The sequence below is a fragment of the Stegodyphus dumicola genome, chromosome 8 (genome assembly GCF_044657685.1).
Source record: "Stegodyphus dumicola isolate Sdum_Otavi_A_Nest chromosome 8, ASM4465768v1".
Classification (NCBI taxonomy): Eukaryota; Metazoa; Arthropoda; class Arachnida; order Araneae; family Eresidae; genus Stegodyphus; species Stegodyphus dumicola.
In genome coordinates, this window is record NC_140775.1 from 93,904,859 (window position 1) to 93,929,151 (window position 24,293).

The 24,293-nt window shown below is 28.2% G+C and overlaps 1 protein-coding gene across 2 annotated transcripts in view; it reads right to left on the reverse strand.

Annotated features, from left to right (window-relative positions):
- Nucleotides 1-434: 434 nt before the first annotated feature.
- LOC118181385 (iduronate 2-sulfatase-like) overlaps nt 435-24,293 on the reverse strand; it is a 75,483-nt gene continuing 51,624 nt past the window's right edge. For both annotated transcript variants that reach the window (XM_035350512.2, XM_035350513.2), the window contains exons 7-8: nt 18,155-18,281; nt 435-4,383 (exon numbers count right to left, since the gene is read on the reverse strand). In XM_035350512.2, the coding sequence (XP_035206403.2) occupies nt 3,635-4,383; nt 18,155-18,281 (876 nt within the window). In that variant the 3' untranslated portion in view covers nt 435-3,634. The remainder of the gene's footprint in view (nt 4,384-18,154; nt 18,282-24,293) is intronic.

The window sequence follows — 24,293 nt, forward strand, 5'->3', positions numbered from 1 at the left end:
AAATTTTAATAATTAAAAAAAATGAATAATTTAAGTGGAATATATATATAAGACGTAAGTTTTAATAGTAATATGTATTAAATTAGTTTCAGTGCGCTATAGTTCGAAACAGCATTAATCAACTATACTAAGCATTTAATCATTTGACATCAGTTGGTTTGTAGAAATTTAACAACTTGTTTTGTAGGAATTAAACACAAAGAAACAAATGTCACATAATGGAATAAAATTACTTTCTGCATTATATTATTTAGAAATTCTTGCATGTACAGAATATGGCATAGTCTGATCTGAGTAAGATTCTAAATTACTTGATAAACAGTGCATACAGCAGTCATAAAAATATAGCAGCATATCTTTTATACTTTTGAAAAGTTATTGTGAATAAATTTTGAAAATAAATACTGAATGAGAGAGAGAATCATCAACAAACATACAATATAGTAACTAAAATTTATTTAACTGAAAATATTGTATCGAATAAAAACTTAACTCTTTATAACAGTATTATTTATAAAAGTAACATATACGTTAACATAAAAAATGAATAGTCTCAAAACACTGATATTTATAAAATTCCTCATGCACTTCAGCATTTTTTAAGTGTATTTCATAACATTTTATCCCATTTGAAAATCTGTCTGTAATAAACTGACAAACTGCACATATACACCTGAGTATGAATGCATTTAAATATAGCAATGTGCACAATTAATTGAATGAAATTACTACTGCATAATTATCCATACTATATAAAATTTTTACATCTAATAAATAAATAAATAAAACTAAAACAAAGTGAAATAAAATATTAAGCAGAAAATAGGAACAAATAAAGCACAACCTTACAGGCACTGTTACTGCAAAGCATTAATAGCATATGCATGAAAATGAAAAACACAACATATTTATTACTTCACCTTTCTAAATTACATCTTAACAGAGCCTAATCCTTTTTAAAAAGGCAAAGCAATCTTAGATAATCCATTGCAGTTTTATAAATAGAAAAATGCAGGAGAGAAGTACTTATTCAGGCTTACATAGAATTAAAAACCATCATTTTTTAACCCTATAAAATTGTCATGAATTAACAAATTTTTAAATTCGAAAATGAATTTTAAAAAATGGTCCAAATTTCCAAACAATTTACCTGAAACATTTAAAAGATATAAATGATGCTAAATAAAAATGAATGAAAAAATTAAATATGTGCACACTGCAATTCCTTGTTTAAAATTATTTTTTTTAATAAATTAAAATGCTTGATAATCTTCATGCTTTATCTATTTTGATAAAAGTTTTCCTTCTCCTCTTAAAGAAATCTTGGGATATAAGCATCTTAAATCATTTGAAATATTCATCAGTAAGGCTTCAATTATTATCGCAGACTCAAATTTCATTACCTCTTTTACTCAAATTTCATTACCTCTTTTAGTGATATAAATTCATATGGCAGTTTTAAAAATACCTCTCATATGAATTCTGAAAATTCCTTCTCTGCAGGCTATGAAACTATACATACTTTTGCACACAAATATGTACTACTAATTGATACAGGAATTTGATACTAATGATGCCTGCATACCTAAAACAAAACTGACAGAAACAGTTTTTGGCAATTTGTTGAATTCTTCATCAGAGGGTTAAATATACAAAGTTTTGAGATGTTCATCAAAGCTGTTCTTTAAACCTCTTTTCTTAAGTACAAACTTTATTCCATATTTATTTATATGTACTTTATTACTATTTATTTATATATACAGTCTTAATATATACATGTATGCTTTTGTAAACTTATAATGCTTTGCTGTATTTTTGTGATTACTAGTTCACACCTTTAATTATTTTAACTTTTCCTTTGTTATAGTGCAATTTAATGCTTGATTTAAATGTTTAATAAAAATGAAAAGTTTCATTGACACTCACTTAATATTTTTGTATCAAATGCACAAACTTCTGTAATTTAATTTTCAGATTACTTCAGATGCAGTCAATAAATCTAAACACTTAAACTAATTCAACTCAGAATGTTTATGTCATAAGTGGTCATCTCACAGCCTATGTTTAATAAAGAAACTAAGCATTGAAAAAGTTAATCATGATTTCACTATTGATAACTTAAGAGCCCACCAGCAAATCAAATGGCTAAATTGAGAAGATAAATGAAAATGATGAAATTATCAGACTTTGTTGATGGGATGAACAACGTTGCAAAGAGAGAGCTTTTACTAAAATTGAAAATTTTCTTGATTAATTACAAATATTTTAATGCAAAATACGTATAGTGAGAAAATATACACAGCACAAATCAAGTAAATCTTCTCATGATAACCAATTCTGAAAGTGACCTGTAATATTTAAGACATACACAAATAGAAGTAATCAACATTCCTTCTCTGAGACGGCCACTTCCCCAGAAGATGAAAACTATCTGGAACCATCATCTTAGAAAGGGATCACTACAGTTGCAAAGCAGATAAAGCTTATGTATGATGACCTTGTTGAAATTAGGATGAAAAGTAAGAGAAAATATAAATAACAATGTGTTAATTTACATTCCAATATAATATGGATGTCACAAAATATGTATGTGAAGTAAAACACAGTTACACATACCTTATGCGCATAAACTTTTATGATGCCAACTTATTCATAGAGACAGTTAAAATTCACACAAAAATAGTGCAATTAAATTCTAGATACATGCATCTCATTACATGAATAAATAATGATATGTTATCCAAGTAATCATCATTCCAATATATTCATCTATTAACAGTCTACAAGAGAGTGTAATAATTCATTAAGTACGAAGTATGATTCTTGAACTAATTGATGCTGCTGTAATTTTTAGATCATTTGGATCCATTTATGATGCCTTAAATGGAAAATTATCTTTAATAGGAATTTACATCATATTTTGGTTTGATTTCAAATTCAGCAAAAATGTTTCTGCATTTTAACTAATTAAAGATATCAACTATATTTTATTTCAGCAGAAAAGATCATCAAGAAAGATTTCAACAAAAGTACAAACTAAGCTCTTTTAATATAAAAAAGTATCAGAATTAACAATAAAAATACATAAAATTAAAGAACAATATACATGCATACAGACAACACAGTTAGAAAAGAATGGCACAATCATATGAAGCAAATCTTCAAGCAATGAGTTAAGTTTTCATTTTATAGTTAACTAATAACTATAACATTATAAATAAATGAGAGATATTTTGCATTTATCTGATGAAAGAAATGCAAAATTCTCTCTTCTTTAACTGTTTTTATTTCAAAATTGATTCTACAGATTCTTCATATGAACCAGTCTTTTTTTTTCCAATAAATTAGTTCATAATCCTAGCAGTCCAATTATTTTATTAAAAGTAAGCTTTGATGTACTTAAAAATGTAAAAATTTTTATGTGTAAGAATAATCAGCATTTTAAAAAAGGTATACATAAAAAAATCAAAACATAAAAATCTTGAAATTTACTTTTCAGCAAATTCTTCCCAGATTTAATTTCTAAATTCAAAATGAGTTATAAAAACCATTCAACAGATAATCAGGAACTGATAATATTATCAGTTCTTCCAAAAGTAAGTCTATCTTACTTTTGGAAAGTTATTTTATTGTTTTAGCTCAAATATTCTTTTTTCTTAACAGGACTGTCAAATAAGCCAGGTGGCATGGCATGTCGCCAACCTTTCTTGATTTTCCTGGATAGTTCTTTCTTTATATTTTCATACATAGGCTTGTCAGAAACATCGTTTGCTTCAAATGGATCTTCCTTATGGTCATATAATTCTCTAGCAACAACTTGAGTCCGGTTAGGTTTCAATCTTTTTGAATCAAATGAAACCCATTCTGTATATCGGAAACGAGCAGTTCTGATTGAGTAGCCCATATATTTAATATCCTCTAAATCAGGTTGATCACTATCATTTCTAGGACTTATCGATGGTCTTGGGTATTGGCTGAATGCAGCTGTCTTCCATGGAAATTCTTCTGACGCAGAACCTTTCACAATATGCTTTATCAAGGGATAAAACGTTAAACCTTCAGAACATAATACTGTTTTATAAAATCTACATAATGGAGGAATAGGTATATTAACAATATCTGCTAATGTTGGAAAAAGGTCAACTAATTCAACAAGTTTGTTTGTGACATATTTGGGGACGTATGTAGAAGCACTTATGTTCATATTACTTACAGACATAGTTTTGTTTTCATTTGAAACATAATCAAGAACTGAAATATGCTTAAAAGCTTTTCGTTCCTTACTGTCTGTAATGCCTGGAATATGTAAAACCAAAGGAACTTTAACAGAAACTTCAAAGTTGCTGTACTTAGACCATTCCTGATGTTCTCCAAGAGACCAACCTGAACAATAAGAAATTTAAACAGAGTAAAATAAAATCCATTAAATTATAAAATATATATGATTGCTGAAATTAATAATGAAAAATGAAGATGGGATTTTAATTCACACATTTTGTTCCATATAAATAAACGATAAAAGATAAAAATGTGAATTTTAAACCCTTTCTACATTTTTAATTTTTGGATTCTGAGAACACTGTTCCATGATGAGAGCTTTATTACAGTCTCAGTATAGACTTCTGATTACTGACTACATTACATTCCATTAGATAAAAATAAACTATATTTCGCAAAGATATATTCAATACCCTTTAATGCAAAATTTTCATACTCATTGCATGGTAATTTTAAAGAAATGAATGAACCCTTGTGGCAATTCATCTTCCGTAAAAACCCTACAAATCTGATAAGGTTTGTAGAGTGTTAATAAAGTCTTTGAAATAATGTAGCATTATTTCAGAAAAATTATTTGTCCCCTGTTGTCAATTTAATATTTATTTCCGCATATATGAAGTGTCATTAAGAAACTATCATTACACAAATGAAAGCAACTGTAAACAAAAGCTAACATGTGAAATGTTACAAAATTATATACATAAAACTTGCTGCCAGGGTCAGTGCAATTGACTGCCATAGTCGTGTTGAGGGAGATAAGAATCATTGTATATTTCCGTAGCACAGGTTTAATTTCTTTCACACATGTTACTGTCAATCGACACACATTAATGTCGATTTGGTATATGAAAAATTCTAGCATTATTTGCTCAGCAAAGCAGGTTGAGTGCATCACATTCATCAGTATCTGATGAAAAAAGGGGCGGAAGAGTTTTTTTGCAATGATAAAAAAATCAATTATGTTTGTCATCAACTCAGTGGCTAGCAAAGTAAAATTCTTCCAGCATTTATTTTTCCTTAGTGTATTACATAAATACTGATAGCTTCTGCTACCTACATGAAAATATCAGCAGTGGGATCATTAACATGAAACTGAATCACGTTATTTGACAATAGAATCAGCTAAATTTTCTTTTGTTCTTCAAAACTCATTTTTGCAATTTCAAGTGCACATAGTTTTATCAATTACTCAACTGTTGAATAATCTTTTCCTTGGCAGGCAGACATGCCACATGATAAGAAGCTTCTAATAACTTTCAACTTCTTCAACTTTTGAACTGGTATTAAATCATGCCTTCTTAGACTTCAAAATGTTATGATTTTGTCCTACAGATTATTGAAATGCTCTAACAACTTAGATGATTTAACGCAGTGGTTGGCAAATTGCGGCTCCAGAGCCGCATGTGGCTCTTTGGCTCCTTAAGTGCAGCTCTAGTACAAATATCCATGGAAAACGCAATAATATTTTCATTTAAAAAAAAAAAAAAAAAACTTTGTAAGAAAAAAATTACATCTTATTTTGATAAATTAAAATTCTTCTATAAATCGAGAATCTGTATAATTTTGTGGTTTGAGTAAAAAAGATAGATAGGTAATTAAAATTTTATATTGTAAAAATACGTAACAAACATCGAGTTTAATTTTATTAGTTTTCATAAACGTAAGCATAAACCATGTACAAGTTACGGCATGCGCGTGCATGCTTTTTATAAAGTAGTGAAGGTACAAATTGGCATCACAGAGCAGCAGTTGCAGTGTGAACAGTTTTGTCTTATCTACTGTTCTTGCCATTGTCCTGTCTTATTAAAAAGTTCTATTTTTTAATCTAGCTGCACATCTTACAGGTATTTTTATATGGTTTTATTACACCTGCTATGTATGTTTGTGGTTTTAGTACAAAATTTGTAATCGATTTTTCGATAACTTCTATTTGTCCAAATGTTTTGTCCAAAAGTTTTCTTCCATTTTTGGTCATATTAAAAGTTTTGTTATTCTGATGATGGAAAAAATTATTTTTTCCTTTTTAGTGCAGTTACATATATTAATAAAATTGTATTTTTTAAAAGATTTTTTAAAATTTTTATTTTCATCAATTTAATAATGATAATAATTTTGTACTGGTGGCTTTAGAAAAAAATATATTTGGAATATTTTTATAGGCACCCCAATTAACATGGCTACCACAAAAAAAAAAAAAAAAAAAAAAAAAAAAAAAAGCAAAGAAAAATGAAAGATGAAAACCGTGAATTTAAAGTTGAGTGGAACGAGAATGTTGTGTTTATTCAAAACTTGAATGGACTTCCGGCATGTCTTATTTAAAAGGAGAAATTCATGCATAACAAGAAGTCAAATTTAGAGACACACTTTACAAGAAAGCATGCATCATTTAGCACTAAATATCCTACCGGTGATGCAAGGAAGAAAGCAGTTGAGGAACTTTAGAAGAGTCAAGAGACATCAACTTCTGTGTTTAATAACAGGATGCAATCTTCCAACAATATTAATATGGCAAGTTTTATTTGTAGCCAAGAGATTGCTAAGAAAGGAAAACCGTACATGCTAAGAAAGGAAAACCATACACAGACGGTGAATACACAAAAAAATTGCTTTATAAATGCATTCGAAGAGCTATTTCGGGATTTTAAGAACAAAGCAGATATTTTGAAAAGAATTAAAGAGTTACCATTGTCTGCCAAAACCATTAAAGATAGAACAATTAAAATGTGTTCGAATATAACCACCCAGCATATCGGAGATCTGAAATTGGTTTCGGCTTTATCAATAGCAGTTGATGAGTCTTGTGACATAAATGATACAGTGCAAATTTCACTTTTTGTAAGATTTATGTCTCATTCAGGCCCTATAGAAGAACTTTAAAGGAATATTGCCACTCAAAGGTCAGACGCGTGGAGAAGATATCGCCAATGCTGTAAATGAGTGTATGGATAAACATCATATTCCCCTCGATAAAATTGTGTCAATTTCAACAGATGGAGCCAAAAGTATGACTGGCGTAAGAAAAGGGGTTGTTGCTATTTTGAAAGAAAAAATTAATCACAAGATACTTGTTTACCATTGTATTTCACCAAGAAGCACTTTGTGCCCAAACATTTCCAGAAGAAATTTGTAAAGTTATGGAATTAGTGATTACCATTATCAACTCCATTTTAGCTAAAGCTCTTAATCATTGCCAATTCAAAGAATTTTTATTTGAAATGGAGAGTGAGTACACTGATCTTCTGCTTCATAACAAGGTACATTGGTTATCAAGAGGGAATGTTTTAAAATATTTTGCGTCTTTTTTCTGGAAATTAAAGCATTTCTCGAGAAGAGCATTCACTATCCAGAACTAACAGACGATCAGTGGATCCAAAACTTTTATTTCATGGTAGACATTACGTCTCATCTAAATCAGCTTAATCGTAAACTACAAGGGAAAGGAAACTTAATTTTTTCGATGTTAGAAGGAGTAATAACATTCAAAAACAAATTATCCATTTTTGCACAGGATTTTGAAAGGGAAACATTGTTTCACTTTCCGAGCCTGCTAAAGCATCGTCAAGAAAATAATTCCTCTATTGATAAACACCATTTTAAAACAATAATTTTAAATAAGAGGGAAGCATTTCTCAGCAGGATTCAGGAATTTAAAAACAGGAGTAACTTTAGCATTTGTCAAAAATCCTCTTAATGCTACGATAACCGAGTTGAAATTTTCTCCTTTTGAAATTGACATTGGTAGCTTTGAAATACAATTGCTGGATTTAAAAAACTAAAAGATACGGCGCTCTAAATTCGAAAGTCTTTGTGTTGAATTGGAAATACTGGAGAAGAAAAAATGTGATCTTAGTGATCAAGTGAATGACCTAGAGAAGGAAGACCTGATCATTTTCAATGCTTGGAATAATATTCCTTACTCTTACAATCAGCTGAAAAAGCTCGCGTTTGCTGTTTTTCCCTTTTCGGTTCTACATATATATGCGAACAATCTTTTTCAAGCATGAACATTATCAAGAGTAAACTGAGAAGTCATCTTATTGATGAGAACTTGGAATCATGTCTAAAATTAAAATCAACAACATACAAACCTGACTTACTCAAACTTTACAAGGAGATGCAAGCACATTGTTCGCATTAATAAATATTTATTAAGTATTAAATTTAGTTTTATTTAGTGTAATAAAAGTTTACTAAACAAACAGATTTGGCTCCCAATTTTTTTTGAAATTGTTGAAATGTTCATATGTTTGCTGACCACTGATTTAAGGCTTTAGACTGAAAATAATTTTCAAGATAAATGCACTGCAGTCATTGTACGCCTTCTTTTCCTAATGTACATTTGAGTCCGTAAACAACATAATCATCCTTTAACTTGGCAATTTTTTTACATTACTGGAGTTATTACAATCAATAAAATAATATTTTTTTCAAAATTTGTAGAAAATTCTCTTGTAATCAATTAATCATATCCAGGATGGTCATTGAACTCATCACTTCACAAAACAAAATTTAAATATAATTTCAATTCTCAATCAGAATACACTAACAAGGAATGAAGATAAATTTCACTTGACTAGAGCAGCTCGAATAAGACATAAAGCATAATAAAAACAAAATACTTTAATTTCTGCCAATGAATGAAGAAAAATATCACAGACCATAAAATATATGAATGGCTCTCTAGAATTTACAGCATGTTATTTAAACAGCAATTTCAACAACATCAGAAACATTTCTAAGAAAACATGAATTATCTCATTGGTTTTCTATTTAAAAGATTCAAGAGGAAAGTATAACACACATCTGCCCTAAGATAAACAGAATGTGTAACTTGCTATTTATGCTGCTTTCCCACAATTTAAATTTAGAGTGACACAACTTAAATTGTGCTTCACACAATTTTAATTTTTTGCGTCTCCACTTTTGCAAAATTTTTTCCTCTTATTTTACTTATGTATTTATTTTAAATTTCTACATTTCTTCCTACTTTAACTTTTGGGTACCAAAATTGGAAGACATTCAGAAAACTCTTTTGAGTCCTAACTTTATTATAAACTTCATCCCAAATGTCAATATAGCATTCACTAGTTTTTTACAAATAATAAAGTTATAGGTTCCATCAAAAAACTTCACTCACAGACATGGAACCTTAGAAATTTCTCTTACAATTCTGGAAAATTTTGCAAGCACTAATACACAATAAACATTGTGATACTGATACAACACAGACACACACATAATCCTAATATCTAAAAGTCACTCCTTAATATATTTTAACTAATCAAGCATGGTTTCAAAAATCAGGAATAATACCTACATGCTTTTTAGGAAACCTTACACATGTAAATAGAATATTTTGAAAACAATTGTAATTATTTTTGAAATAAAGTTATAAGCTAAAAATTTTAAAAAAAAAAACTTTAAAAAAAAAGTTAAAATACAAATTTCTCAAAACTACAAACATAAAATACATATACATACATACATACATACATAATTTTATGTTACAAACAAATTGATTACAGTTCTAGATTTGTTATTAACAAATCACACATTAATCACATCAATTATAGTGATTGAAATATAAATTAATATATAGTCTAAAACTGCTACATACCATTTTGCTTTCTTAATGAAAAATGACCATTGCACTCTTTCTTAGATTCGAAATAGAGTTGCTAGTGTAATGCAGTGTGTAATGATTAACAGAAAAGAAAATGGCCTGGTTAATCAAAACAAAAAAGCCAGACAAATTTTTGCATAGTTACATAATTACAAAATATACATAACTACAAATTCACTTCAAAGTTACTTATTCGACTTTATCCTCCTCTCGGTTTAGACGTAGGACACTATTTTATAACTTAAGATTTATACCAACTTCTTTTAGAGAAATTAATAAAATTACATGGTGCATTAATTGCAATTTACATTATAGTAAGGAGAACAGTTTCTTCTTAGAAGTAATATACTTCAATACAAATACTTTTAATTATATTTAACTGATTAAAAATTGTATTTTCAATAACCTTTCTAGAAATGTTTGATTTCTAGTTAATTTAATGGTGTGAAATTTAGAAATCTACTTTTATTTAAAGGAAATTTAAGTTAATTAAAATTAATAATGTTTCAATCTACACAATATAATTTTGACCTGAATTTGTTTCATTGTGTATTAAGCAAGGATGGTAAATAATGCTAGTGCTCATCATGGTTTCTACAGAAATGAAAGAGCTGATTTCTTAGCTAAAGATGCCTTAAATTTACCCATTGCTATTCTTAGATTTCTTAGCTAAAGATGCCTTAAATTTCCAAAGAGTTATTGGAAGTCCTTTCATTATAAAAAGCTTTTAGCTATGTGAAATGAGGAATACATTTCATCTTGTAATGCTGAAGTCACCAAAAAGTTCCTTCCTTCTATTTACCATAGACTGAATTCTAAGTCTTTCCTCTCGTTAAATTTTAAAGTGTCTCAGTTTTTAATCTGGTCACGGTAAATTTGCAAGTTACCTGTTTTGTTTTAATCTACGATCAAACAATTTATGTGAATGTTCAAAAAGAATTCCTCAGGATGTGGAACATTTGATTTTCTCATGCCCTACATTTAATGGTCCTAGATCATGCTTACAGAACGATTTGAAAATGTTCGGAGTGACTTGGTCAGTGAACTTATCTGTTTTCGTAAAGTCCAGACTGCTGTTCTCTGCTTTTGTTTGCTTTATTTATGCATGTAACTTTTAATGTTTATTTATGCATGTAATTTTAATGTTTTAGTTAACTTACTTCTGTAAGCCTCGTGTTATACATATGTGGTGCACGGGGAGTCTGTACGTTGTCAAAGGAAAAAAAAAATTAATCCAAAACTATTGTTATAATGTTATCTACATATCTGTAAATAAAAGCAAATCATTTTAAAGTATCAATTAGCAGTGTTTGTTGAAACTGGAATCCTTTATTAAGCACAAATGAGTAGAATAGTTAGCTCTCATAGGTGTTCAACTAATCTGAAGAAAAACAGAACTTTGAAAAAGCGTTCAATTTACAAAATCTTTTCATTTAATGTAATCCAGTACATTTGTAAGTACATTTGTACATTTGTACAGTAAAACTGGAAACACGTTCAGCAAATTAAAAAGACTGTTGTAAATTTCTTTTAGTGGAAGTGAAGCATAGAGATTTTCAAAATTGTAGCAATTAATATTATATATTTCAAAATTTTTAATTGCAGTAAGGTCTGGAAGGTTAATATTGATGATTCAATAGTAGGAGTGATCTTTCTAAGAGAGAGTCCAATGGGCATTTTTCATCAAGAAAGCAAAATGGTATGTAAAATTTTCAGGCCTATTTATTAATTTATATTTCAGTCACTGTATAACTCTTATGATTTATTACTAACAATCTGGAATGTGATCAATTACATTTTGATGTTTTTATAGTTTTAAGAATTTTTGCATTTTTAACCTTTTTGCCATTCCTGTTTTTTTTTTTTTTTTTTTTTTTTTTTTTAACTCTTTAATTATTCTCAAGAAACATGTATGGCATACAACTTTTATTTCAGAAATAGTTACAATTATTTTTATGTAACATTTATTGTTAAATACATGTATTTAACAATCTCAGCTATGTTAGTACTCGATTTTAGTTTATATATATATATATATATATATACAGTCCAGTCACATTAATATGACCATTACCTAATTTCGATGTCAACTTGAAATAGCCAATCACAGAAGGTAGGTGGCAGCACACTGCATTAGCTTATATAAAGGCTGTCCGAGAGAATCAGAGAACATTGCAAACGTTGGCATAATGCAGAAATGAAGTGATTTATCCGACATCCAAAAGGGCTTTCGGACTGAGGATGGAAGCATTTTCAAAACAGCTAATTTTGTAAACTGTTTGCATGTCACATTAGTAAAAGTATGCAGTGCATTGCAAAATGGCACTATTTAAAATCAGCTATGTGGCAAGTGTGGTACACCACAGGCCATAGATGGCAAAGGTAAATAACGGCTGTTGAGATGCGTTCAGGCGAACAGACGTGCAATTGCTGAGCAACTAACCGCCCAGATGAACCAAGGGGCTACCAACAGTGTCTCTTCAATTACGGTTCAGTGAACGTTGTGCATATGGACCTCTGCAGCAGATGCCTGGTTAAAGCACCTATGCTGACTGCAGTTCATTGGTAGAATTGGTTCATTCAACGAAGGCTGAAATTTGCACACCACTACCACAACTGGACATCCACTGAATGGTGACAGATGGAGTTTCACGATGAATCACATTTTATGCTCCATCACACAGATAAACATTGGCATATATGGCGTGAAACATCGGATAGCCAACACACTGCAACAACTGGTGGAAGAGTCTAAGCTGGAAGAGTGAGAATTATGACCTGGGGAACATTTTTGTGGCATTCTCTGGGTGCAATCATCATTGTGGAAGGCACAACGGATCAACAGAAATACACATCTGCAGACCATGTCCAGCCCTACATGCAAATTGTTTTTCCCTCGAATGACTGCATCTACGAGCAGGACACTGCAAAGTGTCATACAGCTCGCAGTGTACATGCATTGTTCTAAGAGCACCAGGATAACTTTCTGCACTCCCCTGACCAGCATATTACCTGGACTTAAACGCAATCAAGAATCTGTAGGAGCACTTTTATTGGGTTGTTAATGCCATAAATCCTCAACCACATAACCTAGTGCAGCTGGTCACTACACTGGAGTCAGCATGGCTCAAAATCCCAGGAAATAACTTCAAGAACCTAACTGACTCTCTTCCTGTATGTCTCATAGTGGTCCACTCTGCGAAAGGTGGTTATTCTGGCATTTTATAGATGTTCATGTTAATGTGACTGGACTGCGTATATATATACATATATGTGTGCCTGTGTATGCATACTAATAAGGGAATCTAAAACAATGAACTACTGGCTTTAAACATGCTAATGAGTAAATATGTATAAGCTGAAAACATGTGCATTTTAAAATCTAAGCATATACACAGGAAAACTCAGTTGGCAGCACAACATGAAATTATAGCACTACAGTGGGAACTGTATTTTAAATTTTATAAACTGTTTCATATCAAGAATGAAATGATGATACATTTTTTAATATGCTTAAAAGTGTATAGATTACTATCAGTGTTTCTAGCTCATATGTGATTTTTCATTTATTGATTTCTGAATGTGAAATCTAATCCTGTCTCTGGACAGTTGAAAGTGTAATCATCTGGGTCATGAATGTCCCCAAATGTACACTGATTACTATCATGAAAGCTGGAGTGGTGTAAATAACTCATATAAGGGCCATAAACTATAAGGAATTGGATTAACTCTGCTGTTCTTTTCTCTGCCTTTTTTTTTTTTTTTTTTCTTTTCTTTCTTGTAACAATTTTCTATTGTTAATCTTTACACTGTATTTAAACACTCTTTACCTTATTAAATCCTATATTCAGCTGCTTTGCCATTATTTCAGGAGTTGACATCCTGTTACCATCTTCATGTATGAACCTGGAAGTTGTATCAATAAGGTTCTTATATTCAGATCTTAAGTTGACAGCTTTGCTATTTTATTAAATCTTTCATTACCCAAAACTCCAAAATCTGCACAAATACACTAGAATTTTGGCTTTGTTCCTCAGGCAAAGAGAGCATAAATCTTCAACTATCTTTCACAGCTTTTCCATTCTTGCTCCTGGATGGCATAGAGGCTGAAGGTTGAATTGATATAAAATATTAGGAACTATTTTGATTAAATGTAAAATTGCATTGCTGAGAGCAATAAGTTCAGTTTGGAAGACTTAGTAGTTAAAAACTTAATCTTTGTGACGAGATCTGGATTACATTGTTCCCTAGTACTTCACACAGCTTGCTGTCAGTATCTTGCTCCTTTTCCAAACCATCTGTAAACAAAACATGAAGTTTGGTTTGAGTTCAACACTAATGCTGAATTCTGCAGGGTGGCAGTGTGCTAACAAAATGCTTTTATCATTATTTGTGGCTAATAATAAGTTTAGAACTAGATAAAATTGATCTTACACTATTCATACTCTTTCACTGGAACAATGTTCCCTTTGAGAACACTTTTAGCAGAATAAATCACCATGCCAAACTGTTTGGACTGGTTCAGAATAATTTAGACACATTTAATATGTGGCAGGATTTGTGGGAACAGTAAATCTGTAATGAAACAAATGCGTATCTAAACTGTCATAGAACGTGTTGGTACCATCACAGAATATTTTTGTATTGGATATAGCCACAGAATATATTGGTATTGGATATGACAGAAATTTTTCAAATAAAGTAGCTACAGGAAATTCGAAATATTGCAGAAAAAAAAGGGAGGGGAGAAAAAACTTGCATAATGTCAGAAATCATGCGATTTTTGTGACATCATAATTACGTATGTTTACTTGACCTCTGATGTCAATCACAGTCTTCATTGTTGTGAAATTACAGACTGTAAATTTGATTCTTAGTCATTTCAATAATGCATCTTAGTTTTGATAGAATTTTAAAACTGTGTTGCTAATGTTCCATCGTTTAAGTACTCATTTTTCTCTTAATTAATATTCAGCTAATTTAGGTTTTTATCTTTAAATAATTTTACATATCCATTGATGTTTCCAAATATTTGGATTGTTTTGGTTGTACTAATTTTTTTTCATTTATTGTTTTTTGCTTTATTTTAATTTTCCATTTTGCTTCCATTCTTGATTTGGAGGCCTTATTTAACTTTATCAGATTCTGATTACTAATAAAATTCTTTGTGTTGTTATTTAGAAAACTGACATTGATTTGATTTTCATGTAATTTCTTTTGTTTAGTTCTTAGCAATATTATAATACGGATAATCTCATACACATATATTTCAGTAGGACAAGTTTATCAAAAGCAGCAAATTTGCAAAAAAATCACGTGATTTGGCAACATTGGGCAGATACAAAACACATTTAGAAATTTTTAAACTAGTTTTCGAATTTAAACTTAGATTGATATCGAGGTTTCAAAGAAAAGTGTTATGCATATTAAGATAGTCTGTCTGTGTTCCTCTTATTGTAAAAAAAAAAAAAAAAAAAAAAAAAAAAAAAAAATTCTACGGACTTTTTTTTTTTTTTTTTAAACATACGTGCATGTAATCTTTCTATAAAGCTAGTTAGTGTTACTGAATGCTTCCTATGATGTTTTCCTATTTTCAAAATTCAAATTGGTTTGCTTCTTTTTCATCTGTGTCCTTTTAGAAATATTATGCCATGCTGCTTTGAAAGTACATGTAGAAATAACATGCTATACTATTTGCTGCCTAGTCATAATATCTTGGTTCTTAGTGTACATTTGAATGTTTAAGAAAATAATTTTTAGCTACAAAGTAAAAATTTCACTTTCTTTTTTCAAGAAATTGAATATTCTTATAAATTTGAGTATAGGAAATAGGTTGTTAATTTTCTATCCACAGAATTTGCATTTTAGTATAATACAGATTTGATTATCATTTAAATTTAATTTATTGAGTTTTATAATAGGATATTCATATATAATCACAGTGAGTTAGAGTAAAAATGTCAGAATTATGCTAATTTAAAATTTTTCATCCTGCAGAATACAGCTTTACTTGAGAACAATTTCATTTTCATTCTTTTTCATTCTGAAGATCAGGCCAAATTCGTGAATACAAGGGAACAAATTTTTTGATTAGCTTCTCTGTATATTAAAATATACACTGCAACAATTTTAGAAGATGAATCACATTTCTAAGAATATATTCAAATGAGTGAAAGTTGGAAAGAGAATGAATGATAACATTCACATTATGAGATATTTTGTCAATATATAAGGTAACCCATAACTCTCCCCCATAACATAGGTTCATACAAGATGGATTCGTATAACATGGTAAAAGAATGAGACAGATGTTATGATTTTATTACGTTTCAGCTCCAATAATTAATACAACTTTTGGCTGGTTATTGAAATTGCAATTCAGAGTTATCTTGAGAAGCATGTTGTCTTGGAGATTGACTTGTGAAGATAAGAGTGAAAATTTTATTTTTAGATGGACTATGAAAAAAAGAGAAGCTAACAAGAAATTGACTTTAGAGAAAGGAGCAAAGATTTGCTGAAGTGACTTATGGTAAAATAAAGACCCTTTTCAATCTGACAACTCATTGCCATGGAGAATAACTCTAAGAAGAATAATGTATATCCCTTGGGAAAAAAATTAAAATTTTGAAAAGGTTAAAATTTGTTGAGAAAGAAATAGTCATTGCTAAAGATTTAAAAAATAAATGAGGCAACTATTCGAGCAATAAAAAGAAATTAAAATAACAGCTAGAATTTCCTCTGCATCTTTAGTAAGTTTGAATAAAACTGCTGACATAAAATATACTTTAATCGCTAAAGTGGAAAAGTGTTTGATGTTATAGATAGAAAATTGCTCTTAAATGAATTTTCCTTTGAATGGTAATATGATAAAGCAAAAGGCAACAAAGATTTACCAATACATAAAAGAGCTTGAATTCATTTCTTTTAATGAGTTACATCAACACTAATTTAAACAGGGTTGCCACTCAAACATGAGAATGAAATTCCCAAATTTTCCAGGTGTGTTTTAAGAAAATTTCAGTCTAGCCATGTAATTCGCATTGGATGTGCAGTGCTGATAGTAAAGTAATCATAGTACCATTTGAAAACACAACAATTTGCCAACCACATAGGACTATTAAAAAAAAAAAAAATATCCCTCAATTTTGATTTTCCAAAGCATTGCTATTTGAACTATAATACCAATATCATACCTTTCTCCTCAATAACTCTGAAATTAAGTTTTTGCCAAACTAAGAAAACTTTTTGCATAATATTTGCATATTAAACAACCCTTCTCTTCAGCAATCAACTGTATCATAAAATTAGTTAAGTCCAAATAAATTCCCTTTTTAATTGCATGAAAAGAGTATATAGTATCAGAAGCGATCATTAGTGCATCTGAAATATTTGCAATCACTGACACTGAAATCCATTTATAATAAAATGTCAGCAGAAATATAATTATATTTATATATATTTTTAATATTTAAAAGTATAACTTTAAAATTAATTTTACATGCATAAAAACACACATTTAGAAAAGAAATTAAATACTTTCAATATATTCCATCTAAGTAATAAACAAAATCAGACATGAAATTCATTGATTTTTCAATACAATGTATGAAATTTTAAACACTGTATTTTTCCACTATTAATTGTGATGAAATTATGTCAAACAGCTTTATTGTTTTAAAAAGTATTTAAAGATAAATTCTGGAATGGAAGGTATTATTTACAAAATGACAATGGAGGATCAACCACATCTATCCTTTAAATTATATGCAATTATTGAGCAATCACCTCAGTCATATTACAACACTTGCTAAATCATGAAAGGTCAAAAAATCACTTTTTTGTTTTTAAGAAGTCAACAGGCTTTTGATGAAAAACTTTTAATATATGTATATATAACACAAATTAAAGCAAAAATTAAGCACGGTTAAAAAAAATGAAGAATAATATATATCTGCCACAATTTCAAAATAAGAAATATGTTTTATATAATAAAAAATTGTTTTTATATCAAAAATCAGCTTTTTAAATTTGGATTAAAACTACTACTTTTCAAACATTTTATTTGACTTAAAAGGATATCACTTTTCGACTGGCATGAGATACATTAGCACAATATAAGTGAAAAAAAAAAAAAAAAAAAAAAAAAAAAACTAAATTTAGAGTATGAGAAAAGAGTTAAAAAATTATGAAAACAATTACTAATTTAAAATGAAAAACAATTACTAAAGTAAAAAATTAGCATTGTTATATTACCATGGTCTCCAATTAAAATAATGACAGTATGTTCAGCATATCCAGTATCCTCTAAAGCTTTTAATAACTTTCCTAATTGGTCATCCATGTAAGATAATGAAGCATAGTAACCTTGGCGAGCTAGTTTCTGCAGAATAATTTAAAACTATTAAGGCTGAACTTTCATTGTAATGCACTTCACTAGTAAACAAATTATTTAGTAATAATAACAATAGCATACTTATAATAATAATTTCTTGCTAAAAATTTTTCAAAATTAAGTTATATTTACTATACATAGACATACTAAATTTAAAATATAACATGACACATCATTGCAGACCACTTAATGTTAGTTTATTTCTTGTTACATAATGCCTTTACTTATATTTTAAATAGCTTATAACAAAGTTTATTTAAATTCTGTTACATAAGAATAAATTGAAATTAATTAAAAAAATTAAATTTAAATACATATTTAATTAAATAATCTTTGCGCTATTGCTGCAAGGAATGAAATTTAAATTTAAACAAATTTAAATTCTTAACAAATACGTATAAAAGTAAAAGAGTAAAAAAGCAAATTTAAATTCTAAAAAAAGGAAAAAAGCCAAAATAATTTAAAATAATTTTAAAATATGCAAACATGTAAAAGATATAATTCTCGAACTAATCTACAATATCATTTAAATTCAGAAGCATAAGCAAATCAAGTGCAAAATCTATTCATGAAAATAAATCTATTAATTTAATAAATTAAAATTAAAATTAACAATTTTTTTAAAAAATGCATATGTGAATGATCGTAGAGTAGGCAGGAGACAGAGTTATCAAGGGGAAGAAGTTGCCTCCAAACCTAACTCTCCAATCATTCAATTCGTGTTTCGTCATTCATGCAGGCAAGGGTAAAAATCAAAACCAAAAGTAATTCCAATAAAGTGGTACCCTTAGAAATAAACATTTAAGTATTAACATTTAAGAATTAAAAGTTCCAAAAGGAAAATACTAATTAAGTCTTTTGAGAAACAAGCAAGTAAAGTTAAGAATTAAACTTTTTCTTAAAAAATTAACTTTTTTAAAAATTAATTTTTTATAAAATAAAAAAATCTAGAAACCAATGTATTTTAGAAATCCTTGTCTACAGAAACTTCCCCTACACGAATATGCATATCAATAAAAAGAAACTATAAAAGAACTATACATAATCCATATAAACCAATAAGAAATAAAAAACAAAAAGAACTAATTCACAATTTTTAAAATAAATATATATTTAAAAATATAATTTCATATTTAGAAAATACTTAGATACTACATAAAAATTAAAAAAAAAAATACTTAAAGCAAGTAAATAGTAAGTTTTAATTCTAATTTACCTACTATATGAGTGTTGGGGGTCTGCAAAAGTGTTGTGAAAGAGAAGTAAGTGTGTTCTGCAAATTATATAGATGGCGCTTATGTAGGTAAAGTTGAGTGTCAAGCTGCTATCTTTGTTACAGTAAAAAATTTTTTGTAAATATTAATATTAATTAAATTAAATTAAATTAAAAATCCTAAAGGTAGTAATATCAATTATTTAGGGAGTTAAGTAACTGAGCCAATCAAGAGATGTATGTTTGCTTGAAGGAAATTTAAGTGAAGTGGTATGTGAAAAAAAAAAATGTAAACTGTTTGTAATTTGAAATGTGTGTTCTGTTGAAAAATTGTGAAAATTGTTAAAAAATTAAGTGAAAGATATTGTGTGTGAAAATTGCAAAAAATTAAAGTAATTAAGAAAAACTGAAAGGTTTTAATATTAAAGTTTTAAAGTAAAATTTCCCAAAATTTTTTTGAAATGAAGTTCTTAAAAAACCTCTAAAAATTCCCAGAAATTTCTCAAAAACTCCTTTAGGAAGTTAAATAAAACTTAAATTTGAGGAAAGAAAATATTAAAAGTTTAATGAACTTGATTTAATTGGTAGTATATCAAAACTTAACTAAATACTGGCTAAAGTATGGAAAATTAGAAGAAGATTAAAATCTTCACTCAATTCGGGCTATAATTGAGACTTTTGAAAAGAGTTGGCCCTTTATTAGTAAAAGGAAAGAATCCAGTATTGATTAAATATACATATTTACAAAATATTTACAATAAAAATTTACAATAATTTCTCTACTCTTTTTATATCCTTCATTACCCTCCAGTTAAGGTTTAAGGTAATGTTATCATATCCAAAAGAGCCAAAAAAATTATAAAGTAAAGTCAAGGCCTGCCTTTTTAATATATAAATTAATAAATTTTGGTGGTACTTGGTTACCAACTTGTACATTAATTAGTTTTATGATTTCTTCCTTTAAATCGTCATTTTCAGTACATTTATTTTTTATTCTGATAATTTGGCTATGAAACGTGTTTTCTATTACTTTTCTAGAGATATTGGAGTTCCAATTAATTATTTTAATAGTAGGAAAATGGAAATTCCTTCTTTTATCAAATAATTTAATTTTGTTGTGTTTAATAATTTGCAGGTCTAGGAATTCAATAGTATCTTGATTCGTATTCGTTTTATTAAGTGTTAAACTATTTGGGTAAATTTTGAATTTCTCAAAAGTAGAATTATTATTGAAAGTTATAATATCATCTATGTATCTAAAAGTATGAGCAAATAGCTTTAATTCATTTTTATTTAAACTGAGTTGGAATTTATATTCAAATGTAAAAAGAAATAGGTTACAAATTTGTGTAGAACTGTTTGCTCCCATAGGAATTCCTCTAACTTGCTGAAAGATCTTATTATTGTATTTAATGTAGTTATTAAATAATGCACAATTCAGATAAGTATTCCATCTTTCAATACAAAGGATGTTAAGTATGCCAGGAAAAAGTTGTGGGAGTTGCATTAAACTAGTAAAAATTTCTTCTAATGGTAGAGAAGTATAAAGGTTTTCAAAGTCATAGCAGTTAATGTTCTTGATTGTTAAACTTTTAAAACTGCTGAGAACTGGAGCATTATTATAAATAATCCAACTATAATTGTGTTGTTTGTTAACGAGATGTTGGATTAAATTACAGATTTTTTAAGTATAATTGCAAATATGTAATCTATATTCTTTTTATAATTATTTGTACCATTAGCAATAAATCAAAATTTGAGTGGTGATTTATGAAATTTTGGGAGAGAATATAGATTTGCTAATCTATTGTAGTTAGATGGTTGTGAAATTTACAGTTTCTTATGAAATGCTTTTAGCTTTTTTGCAATAACATTTTCTTGCAGATTGGTGAGTTTGTAAGTAATGGAATTATTGAGTTCAGTATTAATTCATGAGACATAAAAAAATTTTCATATTATGCTAAAGTTATTATTGGCTTTGTCAATTTTGGTAATTATGAACTTTTGTTTTAAATCCTGTAAAAGAGGTATGAGAATATTCCACTGTAAATGGCTATTAAATTCAATTCTTTGAATTTTTTGCTTGAATTCTTCTAATACTGCATGTTTCCATGCCATAAAGGTAGAATTTGGAATATTTAATTTGAAACTAGTTTTAACTATAAATTCATCTATATTTTTTACAAAACTTTTAAAACTGTGATGTTTGTTAATTTTTAGTACTGGTCTAAATTTGGTACCTTTTTCCATTAAAATTCTTAAATGTTGGTTTTGAACTATTGCTAAATTGCCTGTTATAATATGTTGATGAAATTTATCCATGAAATCAAAATATGTTTCACTTAAATTTTTTTAACAATTTTCACAATTTTTCAACAGAACACACATTTCAAATTACAAACAGTTTACATTTTTTTTTTCACATACCACTTCACTTTAATTTCCTTCAAGCAAACATACATCTCTTGATTGGCTCAGTTACTTAACTCCCTAAATAATTGATATTACTACCTTTAGGATTAATTTAATTAAATTTAATATTAATATTAATATTTACAAAAAATTTTTTACTATAACAAAGATAGCAGCTTAACACTCAACTTTACCTACATAAACGCCATCTATATAATTTGCAGAACACACTTACTTCTCTTTCACAACACTTTTGCAGACCCCAACACTCATATAGTAGGTAAGTTAGAATTAAAACTTACTATTTACTTGCTTTAAGTATTTTTTAAAAAAATTTTTTATGTAGTATCTAAGTATTTTCTAAATATGAAATTATATTTTTAAATATATATTTATTTTAAAAATTGTGAATTAGTTCTTTTTGTTTCTTTTTGTTTTTTTATTTCTTATTGGTTTATATGGATTATGTATAGTTCTTTTATAGTTTCTTTTTATTGATATGCATATTCGTGTAGGGGAAGTTTCTGTAGACAAGGATTTCTAAAATACATTGGTTTCTAGATTTTTTTATTATTTTATAAAAAATTAATTTTTAAAAAATTTAATTTTTTAAGAAAAAGTTTAATTCTTAACTTTACTTACTTGTTTCTCAAAAGACTTAATTAGTATTTTCCTTTTTGAACTTTAATTCTTAAATGTTAATTTTTAAGGGTACCACTTTATTGGAATTACTTTTGGTTTTGACTTTTACCCTTGCCTGCATGAATAACGAAACACGAATTGAATGATTGGAGAGTTAGGTTTGGAGGCAAATTCCCCTTGATAAGTCTGTCTCCTGCCTACTCTACGATCATTCACATATGCATTTTTTAAAAAAATTGTTTAATTTTAATTTATTAAATTAGTAGATTTATTTTCATGAATAGATTTTGCACTTGATTTGCTTATGCTTCTGAATTTAAATGATATTGTAGAATAGTTCGAGAATTAAATCTTTTACATGTTTGCATATTTTTAAATTATTTTAAATTATTTTGGCTTTTTTCCTTTTTTACTTTTATACGTATTTGTTAAGAATTTAAATTTTTAAATTTAAATTCTGTTATTTATTTAAAATACTAATAGCTACATGGCCAACCTTCATCTGGCTTTTAAAATGTACCAGAAAACTGCCAAAAGGGAACACTAAACGTTAAACTTAAAAACTGCACAGAATTTTACTCTGCATAACAACTTCCTCATTTTTTTTTAAATGTATTACATATAACAAAATTATAATGAAATAAGCAATATCCCTTAATACAAACATTAATTATCCTAATAAATAAATTAACCAACTTCCCATTAAAAAATCTTAAGAATTCGAATCGTATAAAGGAAGTTAAGAATTTTGTTTCCTAAAAAAAAATCATACAAAACTTTTTATATAATTAAAACATAATATAAAAAAATTACAATGAAATAAGCAATAACTCTCATATTTTCAAGAGAAAACAGTCAGTAGTCCAGTATCCAAAGCAATGAAGGAAAAACTGTTGCCAAAACTACATTTCTAAAAGAATGAAACTATCATCAGAAAGCAATAACCAATCGAAATTGTGCTTTGTAGGTGACATAATTCAAAATATACAAACCTCTTTGCCATTAGCTAATAAAGAGAGAGGGGAGAAAAGGAAATTCTTTCTGTTGTGCCTCGCGAGACACATACACATCAGAATAAGAAGATTGCAATGCATGTGTTGCGTGACCGAAAATCAAAAGAAAAAAAGTAGCATTTTATCTTATATTTTCAACAGTCAGCAGTCCAGTATCCAAAGCATTGAATGAAAAACTGTTGCCAAAACCACATTACGAAAAGAATGAAACTATTTAAAATGATGTGATAAAATCAAAAAATAAAAATAAAAAAAATTCAAATTTTGAAAAAAAAAAAATCGCTTTGAGGTGCACACTCTCTTGTCTAGATGCACCTGTATACCAAATTTCGTAGCCCTGGGTCTGTTAGCTTACGCACAGCCTGAACGAAAGACACACAGACTCTTTCTTCTATTATATGCAGAGATAAAAATAACTTTAATCCCCCCCCCCGAAAAAAAAAACTGATGCAAAAATTAGAAAGGAAAAATGAGTATCCTTTTATAGTCAAACTGTTTTAAAAAATAGTTAATTTACTTGGCCCTGGATACTGCAGTTTTGTTTCTAGATAAATAATACAATTACAAAATTCACTAACATAAGCAAGAATCTAAAATATTTATAGAAGATTTGCTTTAATACAGTATTCAGTGATGCCACAGACTTGGTTTTTCATGGGAGCTGTTAACATTATTAAATATATGGGGACTACAGTATGAACATAAAATTCTTAAACATGC